General features: G+C 43.0%; 1 protein-coding gene across 4 annotated transcripts in view; it reads left to right on the top strand.

The window, feature by feature from the left end:
• STK39 (serine/threonine kinase 39) overlaps window positions 1-25,597 on the top strand; it is a 298,192-nt gene extending 272,595 nt beyond the window's left edge. For all 4 annotated transcript variants that reach the window (XM_075933552.2, XM_075933550.2, XM_075933551.2 and 1 more), the window contains 2 exons: window positions 12,882-12,946; window positions 24,106-25,597. In XM_075933552.2, coding sequence (XP_075789667.2) covers window positions 12,882-12,946; window positions 24,106-24,180 — 140 coding nt within the window. In that variant the 3' untranslated portion in view covers window positions 24,181-25,597. The remainder of the gene's footprint in view (window positions 1-12,881; window positions 12,947-24,105) is intronic.
• Window positions 25,598-27,111: the final 1,514 nt, after the last annotated feature.

Raw genomic sequence — 27,111 nt, 5'->3', positions numbered from 1 at the left:
TGTTTGTCAGATTCAAAAGTTTTCTTGGATCGTCTTCTCAAAACAAAGCATAGTAGATTGTTTACCAGCTCAGGAAATGCTTCATTGGGCTTGCTTCAAGAGGTCAGGAATGAATATGTCTGTGTCCGTCTTCTTCCCTCCTCCCCCTGCTGTAGTATAGGATTGCCAGGCTAGTCAGGTGTATGAGGCTTTTGGCTTCTTTTGAAGTCAGATACCACACTTAATTGGTATGCCCTTGATTGGACAGTTAGCAAGAATTCTTGCCCCCAGTGCTCTAGTGATTTTGGTTCTTCGAGAGAGAGAAGTCCCTGCAGGTGCTCCACAGCAGGTGTTGCTGTGTCCCAGCACCGCATACTGAATTCTTCACAGCAGTGCCTGGGAGGCCTCGCATGCGCAGTAAGCAGGGTACACTGCCACCATGTAGCACGATAGCACATTTGTAGGCCCCTTGTCCTCTGTTCCTTCTTACCTATCTGTGCTCTTTAGTCATTGTTATATCTTGTAGATAAGTAGTTAAGTTTTTTGGTTTTTTTTTCTCTGTTTACCCTATGCTTCATCGAAGTCCGTGTTCCTTTAAAAAAAAGGGGGGGGGTTCTTTTCCTCCGAGTTGTTCTTCCCCCGTTGTTGTTGTTGTTGTGGTTACAGTTTCACTTTGTGAAAATACCAGGATCACCAGGCATTAAACGCTGCTCAGCCTGCAATGCTCAGCCTGTCTGACGGGTATTCAGAATGTTAGATATCTCGGCGAGTCCCAGGTCCAGCAGGACTGCCAACCCTGCGCCAAGCTTAAGGCGCAAATGCAGACACAGGAACCCACTGTAAAATGCTTATGATGGAAAAAGCATAACATTCATCTGCTGACCCAGCATGGAATACCCTGATCAACAGAGATCCAATAAGGGAAGAAAAATCCCCCAAGAAACATGCCTCATCTCTGCCTCACAAGGCTGTCACCTAAAGGATGTGTAAGTGAAAGAGCTGCACTGAGGGTTCAAAGAGCACCACACTTCATCACGTATGATATACCGGGTGTGTCTGGCACCAGTCTTGCCGCTTCCAAGCATGGGATGCATAAAGCCTGCACGGAGGCAACAGGCCTGATTGTGCCTGCCTCACGTACCTTGGGGCCTACTGCAGCAGCGAGTAACCAGACTGTGGACATGGTAGTACTGAGGCTGACTGATACGGCACCACAACAACGAGGCACCCCGGAAATCCATACCATTGCAACATCTAACAGTGCTGCAACGACGTAGGCACTGCAACACACATCGGTGCCAACTACCTCCATGTCTGCATGGGTACCAACCACGGCACTGTCCATGATGGCACCCTTCACTCCAGCACTGAGGTACTTCCACAGAGGGGTGGTTTCCTCTGCATTTAACTCTCCATTCCTCAGCACCAGCACATCACCAGTCACAGCAGCACTTAAACATGTCTCTTTGCCCAAGGTGTTATGTAGTGATGATGACGATGGGAAAGGAACATTTTCAGCCCAATTGTTTCCTGGCACTGAGGTGCTCACTTGGCACTGGCATTCCTCTCTGGGGTCTGCACTCATGGATGCTACCACCCATGTCTTATGCCTCCTAGTTGCAATATTGGAGCTCATGGAACTACAGAAAGAAACACACAAAAAAGAGGGAAACTCAACCCTTGCCTTCTTCACCACCACAATCACCATCAGTGCAGTGGATTCAGCAGGAGACGGAGGATCCACAATCACACAAATCTGGGCCAGACACATCCTCTGTCACAAACTCATCTTCCCCTAACAAGGCACTAATGCCACCACCTCCCACTGCTTCACATCCTTTCAGAATCTCTTCAAAAGGGTGGCAGCCAACCTCAACATCACCATGGAGGAGGTCTTGGAGGTGTAGCATGAGCTTACCAATATCCTCCAGGCCACTCCATTGACAAAGATAGCTCTGCCCATAAATCCCACCATCTTGGATCCTGCCAAGACTATTTTATCAGACTCCTGCCCACCTATAAGAGGTGCTTCCTTTATGGTATGGGGGGGGGCCACACACGAAAAAGTCAACTCAGGGTCTAAGGACACCTATAGGAAGGCCGTCCACATAAACCTTCTGGAGCTCAGAGTTGTATGACTTGCCTGCCAACACTTCTTACCAGCAATATCCGGCAAACCCATCAGAATATATACTGACAATATCACCTGCATGTTTTATATAAATGGGCACCATTCTTATGTACATAGGCTATTGCTCTGTGGAACTGGTGTCTCATACATGACATCACCATAAGCTCATCTCACCTTCCCGTCGCCTTAAATACCACTGCCAATGCACTAAACAGAATCCTACCTCAGGAACACAAATAGGTGATAGATGACAGAGTTCTTGCAACAATCTTCAAGCAATGAGAATATCTTCTGATAGACCTTTTCATTACAAAGTCAAACAAAAAGTGTCCCCCGTATTGTTCCGGAACTGGCATTGGCAATTGGCAAGGACTCCCTCAGAGATGCCCTCATCCTTGAGTGGAATAATCACCTACTATACACCTTCCCTCGGATTCCTTCTCTTAACAGGACAATTCTCAAGATAAGGAGGGACAAAACGAGGATAATTCTTGTAGCCCTATATTGGCCCCAACAGCCATGGTTCCCTTTCCTGAATAGAATGACTCTACTTCCCCCAATCACACTTCCATGCAACCCAAAACAGTTGTATCAACCAGGGCTCCAGACTCCACATTCAGAATTTCTCAGACTACATCTAAAAGCCTGCTACCTACTCAGGGACAGAGCTATAGTGCTCAAGTCAGGTACAGAACATTCTCCTACATACTAGGGCTCCCTCAACTTCAAAAACATAAAGTGACAAATGGTTATGAATTGTTCATTGGGCTGCTTCCTGTAACATCTCTCCAGAGACGGCCCCATTACCTGTAATATTGGACTGCTTATTGGACTTTAAACAGTCACATCTTTCTATTGGCTCCATTAAGGTACACCTGGCAGCTATTACGACTTTTCACACACAAATTGATACTACAATCGTTGCACATTCAATGATGAAATGGTTCATGAAAGGCCTGATGTAACCCCTCTGCACCAGCCTTAACATTTATTTTTGGTGCTAAACACCCTTACAAAACCTCCAGCTGAATGAATGTCCTCACTCCTTTGTTTATCAATGAAAACTGCATTCCTAGTGGCTATCAGCCTAGCGAGTAGGAGAGATGGCTGGACCTCCCTCATACTTTATATTTGAAGAGGGTAATATATCTACAAATCCAGCTCAAGTTCCTCCCTCAGTTATGCTTATCCTTCCATGTCAATCAGACTATTCACCTACCTGTATTCTTTCTCAAACCTGATTCCAATACCTTTTAAGCAAAGATGCATACCCTCAACATACTGAGGACACCTTTCTTTTACAGCCATAGAACAAGGCCTTTTGAGATCTTTGACTGTTTATTTCTCTAGCAGAACATAACAAAAGTCACCAGATATCATCTCTGAGATGCCACTGGATTTCCAAGTGCATCAGAATTTACCAGCCTAACCAATTATCGTCACCAACTTTGATACGTGTCCATTCCACCAGGGCTGTAGCCACATCAATAGCTTAGCTCCGCAAAGTTCCCATTGAGGACATATATGCAGTGGCCACATGGACTTCTGACCAAATGTTTGCCAAATACTATACACTTTCTCAGAGCCTCGCTCTCATCAGAGCCTCGCTCTCATCAAACAGTTGACATGGCCGCATTATCTACAGCATATTCACCAGATTCAAGTCCCTACCTCGGTAGGACATACCCCTGTGGAGCACCCACAGGGACGTCTCTTGAAGAAAAGGAGGTTACTCACCTTTAGCAGTAACTGATGTCCATTGAGATGAACGTCACTGTGGGTGCTCCATTTACCCTTCTTTCCTCCCTGTTACTTCAGAGACCTTTTATCTGTCTGGGTTTCTGGGTAGAGAAGAAACTGAGAGCAGGGAGGCTGCGCGTGCTCAGTCACGGCACCTATGCATCCTGCTAGCCACACATGCACATTCCCCTCCCCGGGCACTGCTGTGAAGAATCTGGTCTGCGGCACTGGGATGCCCTAATACCTGCTGTAGAGCACCCACAGGGGCACTAATCTCAAAGAACGTCCGTTACTGCTGAAGGTGAGTGACGTCCTCTTGTCTTCAGCAAACCCTTTCAGGACTTTAGTCTATCTGAGAAACACATTAATACACTCTCTCAGGCCATGTCTACACTACAGATAAGAGCGAATCCGCCACAGTCAATCTTCCAGGTTTCAAATTAGCGGGTCTAGTGAAGATACACTAATTTGAACTGAGAGGGTGCTCCCATGGATTCCAGTAGTCCTGCTTTTACAAGGAGTAAGGGAAGTCGAAGCGAGAGTGTGTGCCCTTCAACTTCTTGCAGTGTGGTCAGCACCAAAATTCGAGTTTAGATACTTACACTTAAGCTATGCAATTAACATAGCTGAATTTGCATATCTTATTTGAACATATCATGTATACTAGGGTGAATGTGGCTTTACTGCTCACTGCCATAGGGCCACATTGTAAGCTGCCTTGCATTACATGAAAACCTTGTGAAGTCTATGGAATTGTACAGCATTCAAATCAGGGTGGAATCTGGTCCTTACTAGTACTGGAATAGCTTGCATTGATGCATATTCAATAATTTTATGTATCTATTTCTGGGCCTTGTTGGTCTATATTTTTCTGTTTATTGAAAATTAATGCAGATTTTTCTCAATTTAGTATTGATGATCACACCCAAGTCTACCCCACTCTGATTGGTACTCATTATCCTGCTTCCTTGTAGGCTTCAGCCTTTGATTCTTTATGATGACTACCTTTATTTGTAGTATTACTTTAGCCTTTAAAAATACACCACAGGAATCGTGTTCATGTTTGTACTGCACCCAGTACCAGGGCTGAATTTCTGGATTATTCTACAATAAACTTTTGCGCTGTCTGAGACAGTTATCACTAGGGAATTTTCTTCCCAGTTAGTTTCTGTAGTCTCTTATGTATATACACAGGAAAACCACAATAACTCTAGATGGCTCTTCCATCACTTCACTGTTCTTCTCCAGTCAAACTGCTTTGGTTCTCTAATGCTTGTCCTCCTAGCCAACTGAGAATATGTTTATCCTTAAACCATGTTTTCTGATTGTGAAGTTTCAAAATCAATTTGTTGCACAGGAGAGTATCACATGCTGAAATCCAAATAAATCACGTCCACTGTTTTATCTTTATCTACCCATTCAGCAATGTACTTGGAGAATTCAAACAAATTTGTGAAGCTTAATCTTTCTTTGAATTCCTGATGACAGCACCTTTATAGATAATACATTTCAAAATGTTTTCCCTTATCACTGTGTCCAATATTTCCTCACAATAGAAGTCAGACTTTACAGCTCTATTGATCTGTGTCTTTTGTTCCTCTCTTATAAGAAATGTCAGCTACCGTCCAGTCCTCTGAATACCCACTTCTTAGTGAGCAATCACAGATCATCTACAAATGCTGTAATAGTTCCCTTGTTGCTTTTCCTAAGCAGCTTCAGATGAAAGGGACTTTTGATTATTATCTTGAATGTCTGCACTAAAGGAGTAACTCCGTGCATTTAAAAGCCTTTTTTTAAAACCCCATTGAAGAAAATTTGAACTTTCTTTAATAGCACCTTACTTTCTTGCACAAACAATTCTAGCTGTTCAGTACAGTGTTACAAGCATGGAAACGTTCGTGTAACATACTCTGATGTTCTGGGATCGGACAGGTGTACAGATGAAGGCACTTGCCCAGAGAGAAGAATCCATTTACATTATTGGATAAATCAAAAATGTCTAAGTATGTAAAACTTAGAATTTTGCATTTGTCACAGATTAGGTAGCACTGCAGCACATTTGCAAGACTAAGACGTTGGCGGATTTACTGCCAATCAGACACTTATGGCAAACCAACACCACAAAAATGTATGGATTAAATTAATCTCTTGTGGCAGTTACATTTTCAAGAGCTCATTCCATTGAAGAGTGTCCAATCAATCCAATGACCTCCATTTCTCTCTGGAAACTCTAATGCCTATAAAAAGAGAAAACAGAATCAATTCTGAAGCCCACACATCCCTAAGGCAGTTGCTGTGCCATGTAGTAATTTGCTTACCAAATGAAAGAGCCAAAGTCACTGCCTACATGCAGGGAAATTAGATTAAAAATGAAAAGGCCAATCTGGTGAGACTGACGGCTTATAGGAACTTGGAGGGAGCAGGGCCCACTCTGTATAGATTCTGTACTGCTGCTTCCAAACAGGATTACCCACACAGCAGTTAGCCGAAGAAAGAGCTTTCTTTACTGCTTCTCTTTGGGCTCCGTGGTAGAAATATATACAAGCTTGGGAGAATTAACTTGCTTCCAGTTGGTTGCTGAAGGTATCACTGACCAAACTATTTAGTTTAAAATGTGATGACACTGTATATACCTATTCTTATGTGCATTGTTTAAAATTAGGTTATTTCAGAATCTAGCATAGCATTTCTCGTCTAAGGGTCAGCAGTTGCATCCTAGAGAGGTTTAGATGAGTTACCAAAAGGATGGTAGGAAGCCAGGATGATTAATCAAAGATTCCCCGTCCATCTGAAAATGGAGATGTGCATGAAAATAGTATTTTTTTGGCCCACTCAAAGTAACATCTCAAACTCCTGGAAGCCATCTTGTGGTTTGTGCTTCTGCCAGACAGCTCTGCCTCTTGTTGACTGACTTGATATTGCAGATGAAAAGCATAATCCTAATACTGCATTTACTATCTCATTAATTTTAATTTTTCCAGAGATTTCCCCTATTCAGAAGTCATTAGGGTTATAACTCCTGCTGTGTAGAGAATTTCAAATAACCAGCTGTAATATTCTATTACTCTAGACCAACAAAACTACAATTTGAGACTGGTAAAAGAGCAGTTAGGCAAACTTTTTTAATCCTGGAGTTTACCCTCTAATTATTTTGTCTCTAATTTGAATCAGATTTTTTTTACAAAATTAAGATTTGATTTATCCACATGAATTTTGTATCTGTTGCATAAAAATATATAAGTTTTCATAGAGGTGCAGAGTTTTTGTTAAATTTTGCATAATACATCTGTTGTGCATTAAAGCTGTCCATGTTGTTTGTATAATATTGTTCTTGTCCTTTTATCCTGCAGTGGTTGTGGAATTGCAGTAACACTATCAGGTTGACAGAGTGGCACAGCCATTTGTTACGAAGCACGGCCTTACAACAGTATCTAGGATGAATTAGGGTCCACAAGCCAAAGATATATATCACTCAAATCCAAAAGGGCCCTAAAAAGCCTTCATTCACTGTTGTAAACAACAAAAAGCCTATTGTACTAAAAAACTGTTGGTAACGTTTGGAGACAATTTTGATTGAGAAATGCTGTCAGGTATTCTCTTTTTTTTTTTCCGGGTTATTTCTGGCATAGATTTTTTTTTCCCTTAATACTATTCATATTCTCCTCTCTTTTTTGTCACACTTACTCTCGCTAACCTTATGAGAACATGACACTAACACCAGAAGACCATGACAAACCAAAATAAAGTTGAAACATTCCAGCAAAGTAGGGTACTGTGGGAGCTAGGAATATCCATCAGGAATTTCAGATTGGCAGTCACAGCTGCCCAATAGCAAACTATTATAATATGGACATGCAAGGTAGAGCTTCTATTAAAGTTGTAAAGCACTTACCATTCATAATATTCCAGTAAAATACTCTTATAATGAACTTACAGATGAAGTCAACTGAAACACACACATATGTATGTTTTCCTTAGCTCCCACTTCAAGACTCCCAGCTTAACTAGGGGAGAAAGTTAACTCAGAGCTGAGTCACTCCTCAATACCACTTATTCCTCTGGAAATTTTTAATATTGCCAAGAAATAAATGATGCTAGGAACATTCAAGACTCCCTCCTGTAATAGTTCTTGTCAGCAGGAGGCCATGCTGCTCACTATACTTCAGCCCTAGGTCAGGGCTCTGGCCTGACTACAGGCCGAATATCCATTCTAGTGGCCCACCATTGTTTGGAGTGGGACAGCACATAAACAGCTAAGCCGTCTCTGGTAAACCACATGGTAGTCTGGATGTGGCACTGTTGTTCGGCGCAGGCAGCAGATGACATTTATACTGTTTCGGTTCAGCTCATTGGCAGTTTGAGCCCCAGTCCTGCATCAGGACGGGGCAATAAACCAGCAGTTAAACAGTAGCCTAGTCAGCTGCACAGCAGTTTGAGCCCAGGCCTTTGATCAGAATGGGGCAAGAACCAAACAATCAAATGGGTAAGTAGTCCAAAGAGTTTCAAGGCGCAGGCCTATCTGCAGGCTGAGCCAAGGGTTGGGTCTCCTTGCTGGTGGAGAGCCGACAAGCGCAGGGGTTTTGCCCCACAGGGGGAACTTGCCACTCAAGAGAGCAGGGGGGATGCAGGCAAGGGGACCTGCACAACTATGTCCCAGCCCAGGGCCCTAACAGTGCCACGGCCACTGGGTCAGCGGGACTCCAAGCCGTAATGCATTGTCTGGGTCGGTGAGTCAGTGGGAGTTTGAGCTGCAACGCCATGCCTAGCTGACCATTTCTTCAGCCACCCAGGGGTTGGCTGTTCCTGGGGGCCTGGGTATATCTATGGGCCCAGGCAGCAGCTTTTGCAGCCTTGTCCAATGATCCAGGTCCGGCAGCAGCTGTGGCGGCCTAGACCAGTGCTCAGGGCCCGGCAATGGCCCAGGTGGCACAACCCAATTCTCCCTCTGAGGGCAGCGTGGCAGGGTCTTCCTCTGCTGGGGCTGGGGAAGCGCCTCTGCCCTGCTCAGCAGCTGAGTGCTAACTGATCTTGGAGCCCCTCTTCTTATTCCCCAAGCCTTAACTTCCTGTTTCCTGTGGGCAGGGCTGGGTGATTCTGGCACTGCCCATCAAGGGTTTTTTGGGGAGTTTCTTCCTCTGGTTCAGCGTGAGGCCATGCTGACTCACTACATCTCCCCCCACAAAAAACTCCAACCATGCCAGCACATTAAATCACAATCTTTATATTTGGATTCTTAGTTAGGTAAATAGGTGTAATCTTAAGAATCCAAACAACTGGCTGACTCTCAGAGGTACTGTGAGTACTTGCTGCTCCTCATAAAATAAGTAGGACCCTGGGTGCTCGGGACCTTCAAAAATCAAGCCATACCTTGATATTTAGCTTTCTAAATATGGATTTTAGGTGGTCAACTTCAGGTACTGATCCCTGAGCTGACTTTGTGGTCTAGATACAAAGCCTAACAAATCTGAATGAAAGGCAAGAAGTTGGGTGGGAGAAAGGAGGGCAAAGCTTCAGTTGCTCAGGCAGTTCTGCATGCCTCTTTCACGTCAGTTCACGCTCACTCTTTGTAAGCATTGCAGAAGAACTGAGCCTCCAAGGGGGACTTGAATGAGCAGTGACTTGGTGAACCCAAATTGATGACATCATTGAGGAAAACTCATTTTTATTCTCTGTGGGCTTTTCTACACTACAGAGAAAATTGAAGCTGCCAGTCAATCTCCCAGGGTTTGAATTAGTGGGTCTTGTGAAGACATGCTAATTTGAACTGAAAGGGTGCATCCATTGGTACCTGCAGTCCTCCTCCTCCCATCGAGTGGACGGCACCAAAACCCAGTTTAACATACTTCAACTCCAGCTACATAATTAACATGGATGGTGTTGCATATCTTAAGTTGACTTTCCCCTTTAGTGCAGATCAGGCCTGTGGAGTATCTCTAGTCAGAAACGCCAACAAGACAGAATACAAATGGTAATTGCAGAAGCACTAGTTTTTACCTCTTAAACAAAACCCAGCCAGCCAATTCAACAGTGCACAGTGCAGGTAATCGAAAAACACACATCTGGAATGCAAAAGGAATACCTCTGGCAAAACATAAATACTGTCTTTCACAGGTGAACTAACCTTTGTGTAAACGTCAACTCTGTTACAGAATTCTAACAGGTCTGCTGCTTTTATTCTTGAAGATAGCGCCTAAGAACATCTGTTGTGATTCCCTTTAAATCCGCTAATCTTCTTGTTGATGAAATGTCTCACATTGTAGTCCATAACACACCAGGGAAGTGCAGGGAAAAAAAGATTAACTTCCGTTTGTTAAGCAGTAGTTCAAATATTCTTAAATATCTGCTTTGTGCAGTAAAATTCCAGGCAAAATGAACATGGGGTGCTTAAAAATGTAGGGGCACAAATACAACTGCTTATGTGCTTCTTACTATCCACTTTCAGTAAGCAATACCTTTGAAGCCTAACGTGAAATAATATGTAAAATCGGTTAAATGCAGGCATTTTCACCTTTTTTATAGGAAAGTAAAAGTGATTTGAAAATATAAACATAGCATTAAGATAAGTGATCAGTTGATTGGTCATCTTTTCAATCTTGCTTTGAGTTGATTAAAATAATTTGTATTTCTAAAGTCCTTGAGCTACACGATTGACCGGAGACCATGATTTTTAAGATTATCATTCAAAAAGCTAAGAGCTCTGTGCTACTTTCTACTATGTGACATTTAATTTATATTGATAAAAGTCTGTTGTGTATATCGGTGCAAGGCAGTAGCTGTGTCATAGAGGGCAGATTGGAGCCCTTCATTTCACTGGAATAGCAAAAGCAGAATAGAAATAATCCAAGGCAATTCAGCAAATAGCCAGTGTTAACTCAAGTCAACTCTTCTTAATGAAAAATATAAAACTGAGTGTTTAAATCAAGAGATCCATGTAAATCAGTTAAACCAATTGACACCGGTTGAGAATCTACCCCTTACTTTCAAAGTAGAGTACATTATTGGCGGTCAGCTAAGTCACAAACTCTACCGGAAATACACGGTTTCATGATGAAGTTTCAGTCATAATAGTGTTAGACAGATCTATCCTGGCTTCAGAAGATGGGAGGCAATGTGTCTCATATTTATATATTTACTTGATCTAAATATTCTAGTTAGCAACTTGTTTTAAATGTGCACTATATTTTGACTGGGTAGAATGTGGACTGTAGAAGCTATGATAAGATTGATCTGTGGTTTAGAGAAGTGAGTTGTCTGATTAAAACAAACTGTGGATTACTAGAATAAAAGAAGTCATAAAAATTTTAAATAGGAAATTTTTAAAATTTGAAATGGATTAATCCAGCTGTCCAAGCAAACTTCTTGTCACATTCTCAAAAGTTTTACTAACAGATTTCTTTAGTGTTTGGGCTTAAAGTTTTAAGCATCCTTTCTACTATTTCTAAATTTCTTCTCTAGCTAGAGAGCCAAGTACAAACTCAATTTTCTGCATCCCTCCCCTACCAAAGATCATGGTAATGGTGAGCACATACCTTTAATATAAAAATGAATCCCAAAAATGTTTCATGTTTGGCATGGTTGCATGGAAGCTAAACTGCCTAAAATGTCCACATCTTTTTAATAAGTTACAAAGTAGTTTTTATATGGGATAAAATTGCACTCTGGGATATATAGTACATTCTACTGGAACAATGCATGTTTTATTCCAGAGTTGAATTCAGACCATGATGGCTACCAATTTTTTTCCTCAGTCAATTCTATGCATCATATTTTTAAATGTATAACTTAATGGCAAGGAAACCAGAGCTTTAAAAAACTGGAAACATGCAAACCAATACACCATGGTATGTGTGCTTTCTGTATTTTTATACAATCAACAGAAAGGAACTGTGTACAGGAAAAAAAAACATTGAAGAAAATATTCGATTTCTTCCTTCTCCATTTTGCTGAATTAATCTATCCAATGAATTCAGAAATCTCTACCACTTTTACTCTTTTTGTGCTCTGTTGAAGAATCCATATCAACTCTACAGCACTGCTGAGAGCAAAATTTCTGTCTCATGCTGGTGTCCTAGCAGTGGTGCTCATATTCATAAGACCTCATTGCACAGAGTCTGACAGAAATTTATTCTGAAATAGCTAGTGCAGAATACTGTACTGTGGAGAGTTTAGTATAGTAGGTTTAACAAACCAATGAACTTCAAACCAGCCAAATGGATCTGAGATGATTAACATCTAAATAAATTGATTAATAGACATGTCAAGTACTTTCACTGGTGAGGGGTTTACTGTTTTTTTTTTTTTTTTTTTTTTTTTTTTTTTTTTTTTTTTTTGGTCCTCTCTATTTTTAAGAAGGCAAAAATAGTTCTAATACCACTCCTGGTGGTAGGGTATCAATTCTTTGAGTTTCTAATCCTTGTCACGAGGCAGAAAATATTGGTGACAGTATTTTTTTTTCTGTGTTGATTTATTTATATTAGCTGTTTTTAGGTCACAAAGTCATTTAGCTTTCCTGGTGTACACAGACACAGTATGTGCTTTCTAAATTATTCTTTTTTCTTGCTGTTTCAGAAAGCCAAACTTGCCACAGTGTTTGTTTGAACTGGCCATGTTGGCCAGTTTCCTGCTGAGTGCCTATAATCTTCCAGGGTATCTACACCATTGCACTCAATAAGTACTCTAACACTGCAGATACAGTTACTGGAGAAAAAAATCTTAGTCATGAACTAACAAAAGGCCACATGAGTGGAAAAATGTATCATTGCCCCCACAAAGATGCTTCTTTTCCCCCTGCTCCACTTTCCTGGAAACTAAAGATTGTACACCATAGTGTATTCCTAGGCCTTTGTGTGCTGCCCTGTTATTAACTGTATCATTCTTTGTAGCCTGACTGTAACCATCTAAGAGATGTATTACAAAGACGTGTGTGCTAGAGAGATTGCTCTAACACTCATGTCTGAATTAGTGCCTTGAAAGGTGAACCATATTTAATACTATCTTTTGTGTACATCACTTTTCATACTTTGTTTTACAGTTGCTGCTAATTTACAGAAGATAGTAGATGATCCTAAGGCCTTGAAAACATTGACTTTTAAATTGGTAAGTATAATCTTCTTGGTGACAAAATAATACACAGAAAACTCTTACTAAGATTTGAAACCAGCTTTTTTAACAGCTGAGCTGTTATTGGCGGGGTTTTTATTCAGAACATTAAACATTTTTAAACCATTTAGAGCAGCCCACAAACCAAAAGCAAAATCAGCCCTCTCTTCTACAGTTGAAACAGCATTGCAAGAAATGACTCTTTGCTATGATCTGATAATGCCTAGATAGTACATTCTGTTGTGATACACAGCTGTTCTGAATATGCTGCAATTGCTGGTGGCACTAGCTTGTTGGAAAAAATTGCACACGTTTTTTACCTTTGTCCAGTTGAACCAATGAGGGTTCTGATCTATGCTGAGAGAAAGACATTAAATTCAGGCTTCTAAATGCTTTCCTCAATATTTAAGTGTGTGTTTGGAAGCTACCCAGAAGTCATTGCAAAGGGTCCTAGAATGCATTTATATAACCGTGGCTCTAAGGGATGGTTTGTGTAGATGTGTCAGCCTGGTCATAACTTAAAAATGAATTGCTGTGTGAATAGACCATGCTTTCTGGGTGGAAAAACAATAGAGACAATTATACAATCTTTGTCCCTGCAATGGTTTCCATGTTGAGTATAGGAGAACTCAGTAAAGGCCAACCTGCTACAGTATTGCACTCTAGGCTCTCCTTCAGTAAAATAAGTTGGGAATTTTGGTGCAGACAATCATTGTACTGTTCTCTGGCAATGGATCCGAACTCTGTATATGAATTGAAGTGAATTCAAGGCTACTTTCTCCTAATAAAGCTTTCCTGTGGAGCCACGTATTCTTAGCTGTAGGGGGGAAGAGAGCACATTGTACAAGGTGAATATTTAAAGGTCTGATGTGCCTGGGAGGTATTGTAGAGCCACTCAAGTGGAAGCGTAATGAACAAGAAGTAACACTAACTCCAACCATCAAATCACAATAATGGGCTTTAATGGACAGGCCTGTTTTTATGGCATACTCACACCAGTCAGTAATGACTGTAGTCCCTCAATGCCTGTGAAATAGCGAGGTGGGAATGGCATTCAGGTCACTCAAAATAAACATGAAGTAAAGATGTACCAAATAGTTGTCATAGCAATGGCACATAATCAGGTTTGATCTAACTTACTATTTTACTGCTTTTAATACATGTTAATACAAGTTGACTGAAATGATCATCTGCCTGATGATCTGCTGCCTGATGTACCTGTCAAAACAATGCAAGATGTGTTAATAAAAATGTAATCTTACATTGCAAAGACGAACATCAATGAAGCCAATTCTAAAATGCTATATTTGCATTTTTCCAAAATTAAGGTAAAAATGTGTTCAGCCAAAGCTGTTGATTAATTACTTATGTAAATAATACTGCTACCAATTAACTTTCTAGCTTTTAGCACTCTTTGCTGAGAGTGCCTGCTGGTTATGAAAGAATAGAATAAATGCCTCCTAGACAAGAGGCCATGCAGAGAGGTGCTTTCTTTGTAAAATACGTAACTTCACGATGGGTAATAGTCTAAGTTGGATTTTTAGAGAGACTGGATTTTTCGTGGTGTGAGTATAGATTAGCTAGTCCATCCACTTGCTGGTGTAGGATTATTCCCTCTGTCATTTTAAAATGATATAATAAATGGGGCTTCTGCCTAGTCCCTTTTGAGATTGTTCCATGGAACCAGTCATTCAGGAAAAAGTGTTAACATAGGTTTAAAACTTCCCTTTCCTTGATTTCATACTATTAATCCCATACCATAAACAGTGTCTCTATTTCTGTGCCACTTGACCTCTATTTTTTGTCTTTCCCCTGTGTTAGTATTTAGCCAGGCTAGGTACATAGCATTCAGTTGGTTTAATAGTTGATCCAAAAAAATCCACCTGACATGTGTTCTTCCATTTTTCTGACATCCCTTCAGTTTGTGTATTTGTTTGTTGATATTGAGGTGCACAAGGTGGCTTACAATAATCCAGATTCCTCTAGGGAAGAAGTATCGCTATCCTGGCCTATGAAGAGAGGTCTTATGTATGGTCCAAAGTGAAGTTGGTCGTCTTTGGGTTGGGGAGGTGCCAGGTCATAAGTCATTTAAATTTTCTATGGACAATCAACCTACTTTTTTTAGGATTACCCCGTTTTCAATTGCAGTTCTATCTCCTGTTAACATTACTGGGTTGGACCCTGTGTGTTATCTTGTGAGGGACTCTCTTCTATTTAGATAGTTCTCCCACAGATGTTCTTCATTAGGAAATATTTTTCAAGAGTGAATCTAATTCCTATTAATATTTATAACCTCCCAAAATTTAATACCTCCCAATTTCTTATTATCCATCAGTATATTTAAAATGCATATTTAATATGCGATCTTACTTCTCTTTCACTCAGGTCATGGAATTAGATGCTAATAAAATAATGCCTGACACTGAACTTTATCCAGCACACACGCTTCTCTTTCACTAGTAAATATTTCCTGAGAAGCTGAAGTTCTTCGAGTGATGTCCCCATGGGTGCTCCACTCTGGGTGCTGGTGCATCCTCGTGCCAATGACTGGAGATTTTTGTAGTAGTGACCTGCCATGCCACGCATGCATTGTGGCACCTCCTCATGCTGTTGGTGACCGTTAGACACACGTGGCAGATCGCTGCTACAAAAATCTCCGGTAGCAGACGGAGTTCCATTGACTCACCCTTTCTTCACTTAAAAAAAAAAAACCAAAATTTGTTAATTCTCCTCCATTTTATCCTTAATTCCAAGTTTAAACTCCTACTCTATCCATCAAAAAAAAATTATTAAAAAAAACAGAACAACTCATTCGTTGTGTTTTGTCACCTGTTTGTCCCCATGCCTGGATCTCCAGGCTTCAAACATTGTGACTCTTGCCAGGAGGCTATGCCAGTCTCAGACACTCATGCCTCCTGCATAAGGTGTCTCGGGGAGGCTCACTTTGACTCAAAAGTGTGCATACTGCTCCATTCTTACAGCTAGAGCTCGATGTGACTGTCAACAGGCTGAAGACATACCTATATGAAAAGTTTCTTCATCCACAGCGTAACGGCTCTTCTGCCCAGGGGCAAGGAACACATCAAATCAAGAGGTATGGAAAAGAGTGTCCCTCTACCTCCTCTGACAAACAAAATGTGAAAACCTGGGTTTCCCTGGCAAAATCACTACCACCAGCACTGACCTCAGCTAGAGTGAACATTGGCAGTAAGCCTGGCACCTCTGGCACAGCACTGTCTAAACACTCAGTGCCTCTGAAGAGAGCTCATTTGGATCCCAGACAGAAAACATCAGCACCACTCACACCAGTAGAATCCATGGTGCCAGCCCAACACCACAAGTCCATGCCAAAATTGACAAAGGAGACGGCACTACATGCGGTGCCCAAGAAACCCTGCACCACCATGCCTCTTCCGAAGGCACCATCTTCTACGCCATCAGTGCTGTCTGCTCATTCACCAACGTCACCAGTTCAATCTGTTTCACTGAGAGGCTGGCAGCAGCCTGTATAGCCACTTTTCATCTCAGCACTCCAGCCCTACTCAGCGACACCCTCCTTGGGACTCTCGATCCTCTAGACTATCACATCCACCTCTACCACCTCGTTGGTATGCACACTATTGGCCTTTCCCATTACCTCCTTATCACGAACAGTGGCACCCATGGGATACCTGGTTGTCTCGCAGGAACCATCATACTGCTCCTTCCACACCAGTGAAAAGACCACCGCAGTCCCTTCAGCCTGCACCCAGGGGCACAGCACAGAACTCCCCAGAAGTCTTACAATCAGAGGTGGAAGACTCCCTCTCAGAAGGGAAATACATCCCCGATACACAGCTCATCACCCGATGAGGCTATCATCCCTACCATCCCTCCACCATTGGATGACGCAAAACAATTCCAAAAGCTTTTCAAGAGGGTGACAGGAACACGACCTGCAAGAAGTACAAGTAAAACAGTACAGACTTCTGTATACACTGCAACCTCTGACATCGTCAAGGATTGCTCTACCAATGAATGAGATCTTCATGGACCCTGCCGATAGTATCTGGCAGACCCCAGCATTGATTACACCCACCAACAAGAGGGCTGATTGTAAGTACTTTATTACACCTAATGGCATTAACTTTCTTTTCTCACATCCACCACCTAATTCCCTTGTCATTGATTTAGCCAGACACAAGAGCAAACAGCCAAACCTGAGGTCTACTCTCCAAGACAAAGAACATAAGATGCTTGACATCATGGGCAGAAAGGTATACTCCTCTGCAACCCTACTATTAAGAGCAATTAACTATAGTGGCATGCTCGCTGATTATGATTATATAAATTACTCCAAGCCACAAGAGCTCCTCCAGTTCCTACTGGAGCACAAAAGACCAATACTCCTAAGTATTATGCAGGAGGGTGACACTATCTCATGCACAGTGTTACAGTCCTCCATGGATGTTGCCAACACCACAGCATGCACCACCGCAACTGCCATAATTCGTAGAGCTTCGTGGCTCCAGGCATTCAGAGACCTACAGCAAAAGACCTTGCATTCAATAAAGCTAACCTTTTCACCACGAAAACGGATGAGGTCTTATAGTCTATGAAGGACTTTGGAACAACATTGGGAAATCTCAGCTTGTTCATACCACCTAATAAGAGGTTCAGATATAACACCTATTCAAGACCTAGAGATCAGTATAGACAGCAACCTCAATATGATTTTAGACAAACACAGACTCCAACAACGAAGACCGCAGCACCAGCAACAATATACAACATCCCACCCTTCATTATCTAAGCAGGAAGTTTGAAGATTTGGTTGGGAGTCAGAGACACATCCCTGTTACATCACCAACTGGAGAACTTGAGTTTAATCACCACCTACGGCCCTTTTTACACCAATGAGCACAAATAACAGATGGATGCTAGAGCTCATAAAAGTGGGCTATTCCATTCCCTTCACCTCTACTTCCTCTTCTGATGTTCCCTCCCGCCCCCCGATCCCGTCCCTACAGTATGTAGTTCACAAAATAATCAATGTCACGATAGACAATACCACCTGCTTATATTATATCAACTGGCAAGGTGGTGCCCAATCTACTTCCCTGTGCACAGAAGCACTGAGACGATGAAAATTATGCATTACACACCATCACCCCCATAGCTACCTATCTCCTGGGGGTACTCAGCATCACAGCAGACACCCTCAGCTGCATCTTCCCCAATCACCATGAATGGAGATTGACTCTTGAGTCCTCAAAATAGTATTCATCAAATGGGGGCAGCCGGACATAGACTTATTCAAAACCGAAAATGCCACCTATTCTGCTCCAAAGCAGCCCTGGGGAAGGGATCTCTAAGTGATGCTTTCTTCCTGAAATGGAACTCAACCTCCTTATACAGATTCCCACCAATCCCTTTAAAACACAGAATCATCATGAAAATCAGACAAAAATGCTCTCATGTAATCTTGGTTGCACCAGCATGCTCAAGGCAAACCTGGTTCCCTTACCTGCACAGACTAGCAGATCCTCGCATCTTTCCTCCACAATGCGATCTTCTGACCCAACATCATGGCAGGGTTTTCCATCCTGATCCAGACAGATTCCACTTCCAGGCATGACTCCTTCATGGTTCTAGAATGCCGAAAACACCTGCTCAGAAAGAGTAAAACAAATTCTAATGAATAATAGAAGAGAATCCATGAGTAAAACCTACCTGTGTACAAGTGGCAAAGATTCTCTGAGTGGATCAGACAGAACCATTCCACACCACCCCATACTATATCTCTCCCCATTATATTAGACTACCTACTGGAACTAAAAGAAATGGGCCTCACTTTCAGCCCTATTGAAGTCCATGAAACAGCAATAGCAGCTTTTCATAGAACCAGCTATGGCACTTCCTCCTTTTCAGTGGTTCTTACTTAATACTTCCTTGTGGGTCTCCAAAATACTCTCCCATCTGTATGGCCTCCAGTCCCTATATTGGACCTGAACCACATCCTTAAAAGCCTAACTAAGCCTCCTTTTGAACCTCTAGCAACTTGCTCATGGCTACACCTCTCCATGAAGGTAGCTTTTCTGGTAGCCATCATTTCCAGCAGGAGAGTCAGGGAGCTAGCAACACTGATGGCCGATCTGCCATACATGATATTTACCGAGGACAAGGTAATCCTTCAGCCACACCCCAAATTCCTTCCGATGGTCCCATCTCCTTTCCTCATTAACGAACCCATATACTTACCTACTTTCTTTCCTAAACTGCACACTCATCTATCCCAAGTGGCACTATACACCCTGATGTTTGAAGAGCACTCTCTTTCTATATGGATTGGACAAGACAATGGAGGAAATCAGACTCTTCCTATCTTTTGCTGAACAATCCAGAGGTCAAGCTATCTCCTCACAAAGAATATCCAAGTGGATCTCATCTTGTATGCACACTTGCTACATCATTCGTAACAAACAGCCACCAGTCACTATCATTGCTTATTCTACCAGAGAGGTTTCCTATTCAACAGCCTTCCTCAAAAATGTGCCTTTAGAAAACATTTGCAAGACAACCACTACACTGTGCTCTCACCTCTGTGATACCCTAATCCTCAGCAGTTGGGCAAGCAGTGTTATCCTCAGTTACACTAGCAGGGCTCCAAACCTGCCTCCATGGCACGACTACTGCTTTGTAGTCACCCAGAGTGGAGCATTTACGGGGACATCACTTGAAGAAAATAGAGTTCTTCACCTGTGCAGTAACGGGAGTTCTTTGATGTGTGTCCCCATTGGTGCTCCACGACCCTCCCTCTTTGGCCTATTTCGGAGCCTTTTTGGGGCTAGACTCAGGATAGAGAAGAAATGTAGGAAGCTGCACCGTGCACATGCCTAACTGATATCAACGGCATGAAGAGGCACCATGGTGCATGCACGGCAGGTCACTGCTACAAAAAAATCTCTGGTCACTGACACAAGGACACACCAACATCCAGAGCAGAGTAACCGTGAGGACACATCTCAAAGAACTGTTACTGCATAGGTGAGGAACTCTGTTAAAAATAGACATTCGCTGTCCACTGATTTGGTAAATGTGATTGAAAAGCGTGCAAGTTAATCTTGCATTATTTATCATTGCTCATTAGCACATGTCTGTTACTTTCTGGCTATTCAGTTTGCATTCATGTTTGGGTGTCTATTTAAACAGCAAGTATTATCTTAACTATATAATATCTAAGAATTACAGAATCCGCGTATATAATAAACTTTGCTTGCCTATTTGATGATGATTTAAAAAAGTTATATTTGGAAAGCAAAAAAGGATGAAATCCTAATTGTGCTTTTTTAACCCTCTTGTCATGTCTTAATGAAGTATTTGTGACTTTTGTGGCACCTACTCATGAGGGTGAGCATGGGGCTGGTCAACGATATGAAATGTGGTTGTCTAGGTGTGAAATTCAATTAGTGGCAATAGGTTGTTGCAGTTAACTCCATAATTCTGACTTCACTTTAGGATCAAGAACTGGGAAGGAGATTGTTCTTATTCAGATACAATTATTCATGGTAATAGCCAGAGAAACAGTAATTCAGTGCAATATGATTTGCATTTTATGTAGGGTATTTTAAGTATTCCTTAGAGTAAAATATTTTAATGAGAGCTTGTTTGGTTCCTGAACAGTAAATTGGAACTAATTGGAGCTTTTCCTAGCTGTTGCAGTATAGATATTGGTATTTATACTTTACCACATTTCTATTTTCATGCCTCATGTTGAAAATTGAGCCTACTTCAGTTCCATATAAGAACAGATATACTGGGGTCAGACCAAAGGCCCATTTAGCCCATTCATTGTCTTCCATGAATTTATTTACAGTAAAAGCCCTTTTATCTGGAATACTGGGCAAAAGGGGACTGGGCGAGGGCAGGGCAGGGTGGTTGCCAGTAAATGCTGGTTTACTAAGAGGAAAGGTTTGGAGTGTGTGGGGGAGTTGAGTGGGAGGAGTTGTGAAGCACAGGCTCTGGGAGGGACTTTGGGTCCAACCAGTACCCCACACTCCTCCCGCGCCCCTGATGCTCTAGTGGGAGAGTGTCCTCACCTCCAGCAGCTTGAGCAAGCAGCACTCTGTCCTTGCTGCTCCTGGGAGGCATGGCCAGGTGGCTCTGCTGCAAGCAGGCATGCTGTCTCCATCTGCAGGCACCACCTCCCACAGCTCTTATTGGCTGTGGTTCCTGGCCAACGAGCTTGGGGGCCACAGAGATAGCACTCAGGGAAGGAGGGATGGAGGCAGCATGTTGAGGCTCCTGGAGGTGAATGTCATCCCTCCCCTGCTCCTCATCTGGCACCCTGAGCATGTTCCACACCCCAACCTCTGCCCCAGGTTTTCTCATGGACCTAAATTCCCTTGCAGGGCATGCCCTATGGCCCCTCCCATCAGGGGGTAACTGGTGAGAGGGGTGCCACCAGCCATATGACTGCCATCCCACACATGGGCGACGAGTTGTATGGGCTCGTGGTGCCCATGCTCCAGCAATATTCAGAGCTGGGGCCCTGCTCCAGCAATATATGGAGCTGGGTCTCTCCCCTGGCCCTGCCTGGAGCGGGCCCTGGCAACCCTCCCCCCCCACGTCCTCCCTGACCCCAAACCGTCCCTGCCATGTGCAGCTTTCAGTCGGATCCCACTTTCCAGTGCGCACTGCTGGCTGCTGCTGCCACCATGCACAGCGTTTACTGGTGAGCGGAGAGACGCCCGGGCGTGACATGACGTCACAGCCCAGGACTTTAAAACTGCTCGGCGCAGTGTTGCGCCACGTGGCCTAGCTCCTAGTTCAGAGTCCAGGGACTTCTGGGGCCCAAGAGCAGACTCTGGCCCTGCAAAGTGGAAGGCAGAAGGTAGGGCAGGGTGGGGGAAGGGGTGGGAGAGAGGAAAGGGCTTGTGCAGAGGGGGAGGGGTGGGAGAGGAAGGGGCTTGTGCAGAGGGGGAGAGGAAAGGGGTGGGAGAGGAAGGCACCAAGGGACAGCGTGGAGGAGATACAAATGCCAGGGGGCCAAGTAGAGACAATGAGGAAAAGGGCAGGAGGGGAGGTGTCAGTAGGAGGGTGGGGGGACAGGGTTATGCTGGGAGCGGAGAGGGTAAGGGTATTGGGGGGCTAAAAGAGGAAGGGGGAGGTGCGAGAAGGCTTGAAAGGAGTGGGCATGAGAAAGGTGAGGATGGAGCAAGTCTTGTGTGAGGGCACAGGGGAATGGGGGCAGAGAGTGGTGAGGGGGTGGGAAAAAGAGGGCAGTAAGGGAAGGGGGAGGCACCAGGAGGGTGCAGGGCTAAAGGAAGGTGCAGGTGCCAAAGGATTCTGGGGGTGAAGCAGAAGGGCAGACACTTGCATGGGAGGGACCAGCACCAGAGGAGAGAGGCAGGGGGCAGGTGTGTAGAGGGAGGTGTTAGAAGAGAGGATGAGGAGGGGTAGCTCACATGATCAGAGTGGGGCTACTGGAGGAATGGGCAGGGGGCAGAGGAGGGCTGGTGAAGGGGGGAAGGTCGCAGGAGAGCTGAGGGCAGCTAGAAGGGCAGAAGTCAGGACAGCAGAGGAGGGTGAGAGGTTGGGGGGCAGCAGGCACCAGGGGAGCTGATGGAGCAAGGGGAGAAGACATGGCAGCAGAGAGAAAAGGTAAAGGTTTATAAAATATTTATTAATAACTTGGATGCCACATCCAAACAAGCCACATGAACTCAGTACTGGTACACAACACAAAATTCATTCTGCTAATGGGAAGAAACTCTTAGGCTATGTCTACACTGGTGGCTTCTTGCGCAAGAAGTCTTATGCAAGAACACGTCCACATTGCCGTGTGCACGCTGTGCTTTTGCACAAGAGCATCCATGGCAGTGTGGACGCTTTCTTGTGCAAGAAAGCTCCGATGGCCATTTTAGCCATAGGGGTTTTTTGCGCAAGAAATCCCTGCCGAGCATCCACACTGCCCTCTTGTGCAAGAGAGCTTACAACTGTTAGAAAAGAGCGTAGCTCTTGTGCAAGATGCTCTCTCTTATCACGCCATACTGTAAATTTCCTTGCGCAAGAGCAGGCGGACAGTGTGGCTGCTCTGTGGGTTCTTGCGCAAGAAGCCGCGAGTGTAGACATAGCGTTAGAGGGAACACTTCCCCCAGCCTCTCTGCCCCTGAGTTAATGTCACACACATTGGGTTAATGCAATTGCAGGATAGTTGCATGAGGGGGGTTTGGTGGGGGCCAAACTAATCCTTGTTGGATGGTGGGAAAAATCCTTTGAGAGGGGTGACGACACCTTTTACTTCTGGTCATGTGTCCATCTTGCCCCGAGCATCTTCCCTCCAGAGGCATGTTTAACGGGGGTCAGAGAGCATGGTTAACAGGGGTCAGAGGTTGTGGTTAATGGAGCACCACCAAAAATTATACAAACCTCCCTCCCCGATCCCACAAGACTCCTCCCTGAGCCACTCCAGCACATGAGAGGATTGGGACAACCCCCTTCATTTCCCCACGGTCCAGTCCCTGTATCCCTCCATCTTTGCTTTGCCCTCTCTGTGCCTCTTCCCCCAAACCATGTCTCCTTCAGTGCTGCAGCCTGGGGACAGGCAGGAGTCTGTCACCAGTAGCAGGGGTTGCTCCCTCCGACCCCTCCCCCCCACACACACACATTCATTGGCAGCAGCAGGAGAAGTGGAACAATATGGCCCCAACTTGCTTGGCTCCCAATCACATTGCTCCATTTCCCGCCAGTGAGTGCTCTTCAGCGCATCACTCAGGAGGGACCATCCCCACTCTCACTGGCAGGACTCAGAGGAGTTGCGATGAAGAGGCAGAGAGAGGGACAGAGCAGGCATGGGCAGAGTTGGGGCCTGGGGCGGAGGGGGGCTGTTGCGGCTTTCACATGGGCTAGTGGTGGTGCAGGGAAGAGTTACGTGGGGGGAGGGGGAGTATCATGTGGAAACATGGCCCAAAATGGTAGGCTTTTTCATAATATTTTTAATTAGCCATATTAATTTAAACATTTTGTATGCTGATGTAAGTAATAGAGGATAGTCCTAGCAGTCTGGTGAATAAACCATTTTGTTACTAATGTGGCAGTACAGAGAACATTTATAGCATCATTGTCAGATATTCCTTTACAACGTATTATAATGAATGTTTGTTTTCTTCTTGCAGGCTTCTGGCTGCGATGGTACTGAGATCCCAGATGAAGTGAAACTGATTGGGTTTGCTCAGTTAAGTGTCAGCTGATGCCTGTCCCTCGACACCCCTCCCCACCCCCAGCAGAATTGTGAGATTGTGAGGAGGCCAGCTTAGATGCAAAGAAAATTAAAGCACCCACACTGAATTCTGCTTCGTTCTCTAGCAATTCACTAAGTCAGAGGAAGCAAAGCCCTCAGCTACACCGCTGCTGCTAACATTCAAAATGCTACTAAATGTTTCTAATCAATTTGGATTTCCCCTATGTGACAAGCATATGGAAATGCACTCAGGTGGCTGTATTTATTGGTTACAAAAGGAATTTTCTATCAAATTTATTTCAGCTTTCATAAAATTTCAGTGATACTGTTTTAATTATCTACTTCTGATTGGCAATACCATCTCTGTTCTGTTGTACTTAGAAATGAACATAATTATTAAAGTTAAAATTCATTAGCCAAACTTGAATTCTAGTTTTAAAACTGACTGTGAATTTTATTTTTCATATATTTATGCATTACATAACCTAGCTATAAGAAAATGACTGATATGATTATGTGCTATTTGCAGTTAATCTCTTTTTGGGGGAAAATAAGTTTCAGGTATATCTTGGAAGTATTTGTAACTTCTAGTTTTTGAAATGATTTAATTATGAGTTTAGGAAGTGCTTGTTGGTTTGTGTGTCTAAAAACCAATCCACAATCTGATTGTCAGGGGTGTGGGAGGTGCCTTGCAGACATGGATGTTTTCAGAATGTGCCTGAGGCTGCTTAAATCTAGAATAGTCTCAGTTCTAGAAGCACCGTATATATTTATCTGAGTTACAATGGGGTATACTGTAACAAAGACTTTAGACAAGTTTGGCCTACACAGAGCTTTGTTGGGGAGTCTAAAACAAGAATTGCTATTAAAATATTGCCATTAAGCTAGACTGCTTACTGTGCCCATCTCTGATTTGGTTTATCCTTAAGCGATATAAATTATTTTGTAAAGTTGAGAAAACTTGAACAGAATCCAAGCGTTACTTGAAATTCTGCAAAATACCAAGGTGGAGTGAAATAATAGAAAAAGGGGTTTGTGCAATGACTAAAAGATAAAATTTTGTAACAAAAGAAACACTTCTGACCCAAGTAATCTTTATGCTTAATCTGTGACATAGCTATTATGGAGCTAGTAAATGTTAGAATGATTCTGAAATTTGGAGCATATGTTCAAGGAGGTATATTCCTTGGATGTTACCATTTAAACTACTTCCTAGCTAAAACTAGATAAATGGCAGCTCTTTAATGTACTGAAAATGGCAAATATATATTATTAAGAAAAAGTTATTTATAATGCCTTGTCATAATTGTTGGGGTGTTCTAGAGCCAATTGCATAAAACTCAGTGTAATTTCATTCCATTTTATTGTTTACACAATTATTCAAAGATGACTGCAAAGGTAAAAGGAAAATAAAAGTGTTGCACAAATAGATTGCGTAATGGGTTTCCTTGATCTGTGTATTGTGCACTTTACAGTTGTAATATAGCAAATAGCTCTCTCTTAAAAAAAAAAAAAAAAAACTGTGTTCTTTAGTACGCTTCTAGAAAATGCCACCTGTAAAAGAAACCAGATCCATAAAGGTTAGAAGAAGAAATGGAAAAAAAATGTCATTATCTTCTCCTGTCCATCTGCCTGCAATGAGGGATTGCTCCCTACTACTCGGTGTTCAGTGCTTTCTCTAATCTAGTATTGAAAGTATCAAGTGTTGAGGCAGTACTTGTGAAGGAGGCAACAATGAGTGCAGAACTGAAACTGTGGAACTACCTTCTCAAGGTGTTTTGAATCAGAATAAGGAAAGTGCTTGGGGAGAGAGTACGGTTTGACAGGAGATGTAATTAAGAAGTATCAGTAATGGAGGAAGGGAGGTTCTATTGAAATAGGAGTAAACTAAAAGGGGAAATTATAAACCCATCTGGCTCCTGATGAAGCACTTCTCATGCTTGTAATGCTGTGAACAGATCATTAGTTACTAAGCAAGAGCAAAAGTCTTCAGATACATGAGCAGTGATTGCACTTAATAATTCTTGGCACATACAGCATCTTGGGTTTTTAAAGTACTGAATAATTATTAACTAATTTTTCCTGTGAAAATAGATGGGTAACCTTCACTTTACATAAAAATTATGTTTAGGGAGGCTTGCTGCTTGCCCAAGGCTACACCAGAAATCAGGATTAGAAATTAGAAATTCCATGCTGCCCTAAAGAATCCAGGGAGCAAGCTCAGACACCACGATAATTGTGGTATGTAAGTGGCTAGACAGGAAAAATATAATACATGATGAAGTAGAGGACAGTATCCTAGAAGGGGGAACCTATTGTATTGCTGCTTATTAAAGATATGTGGTAGAAGCACGAAAACTCTTTAAAAGTTTCCCTGGATACAAAGAAAAAGCTGGTCTTAACTACAGAAGATAGCTTCTTTGCTTTATTACAGTTGCATTAAAGTGCTTTTTGCAAGTACCAAAGTACTGTGTGTAAAGCAGCACCCACAACAACAAAATGCATGTAGAAGAAAAGTAACTCTAGGGGGAAATAACAGCTTTACAACTAGCTCAATGTATCTCAGAGGGCTGCGGGCCACTGGCCCGTGCCACCTTGTTTACCTAATCGCTCCTTAGCCCCTGAGCCTTGTGGCTGCCATTGGCTCTGGTTTGCTGTTTCTAGCCAAGAGGAGCTGGGAGAAGTGGCTTCCTGTGGCTTCCCTTGACTGGAATCAGTGAACCTGAGCCAATGGGAGCCGTGAGGCTCCATGGCTTCTGTTAGGTAAATAAGGTGATGGGAGCCCACTAGCAATTTTCCAAAAGCAGGTCTGTGGCCCACATTGAGAAACATTGATCTAGTCAATATTAATCTCATGAGGCAGATTACGGGGCCAAAACTGTCAGTTAACAATATTCATATAAACAAAATTAGTAAGTTACTTGATGCTCCAAGTTAGCAA

This window comes from Pelodiscus sinensis, chromosome 7, assembly GCF_052426305.1.
Source record: "Pelodiscus sinensis isolate ZL-2025 chromosome 7, ASM5242630v1, whole genome shotgun sequence".
NCBI classification, from domain to species: Eukaryota; Metazoa; Chordata; order Testudines; family Trionychidae; genus Pelodiscus; species Pelodiscus sinensis.
Note: the sequence above shows the minus strand (reverse complement) of the source record. Positions and strands in the feature narration are given on the sequence as shown.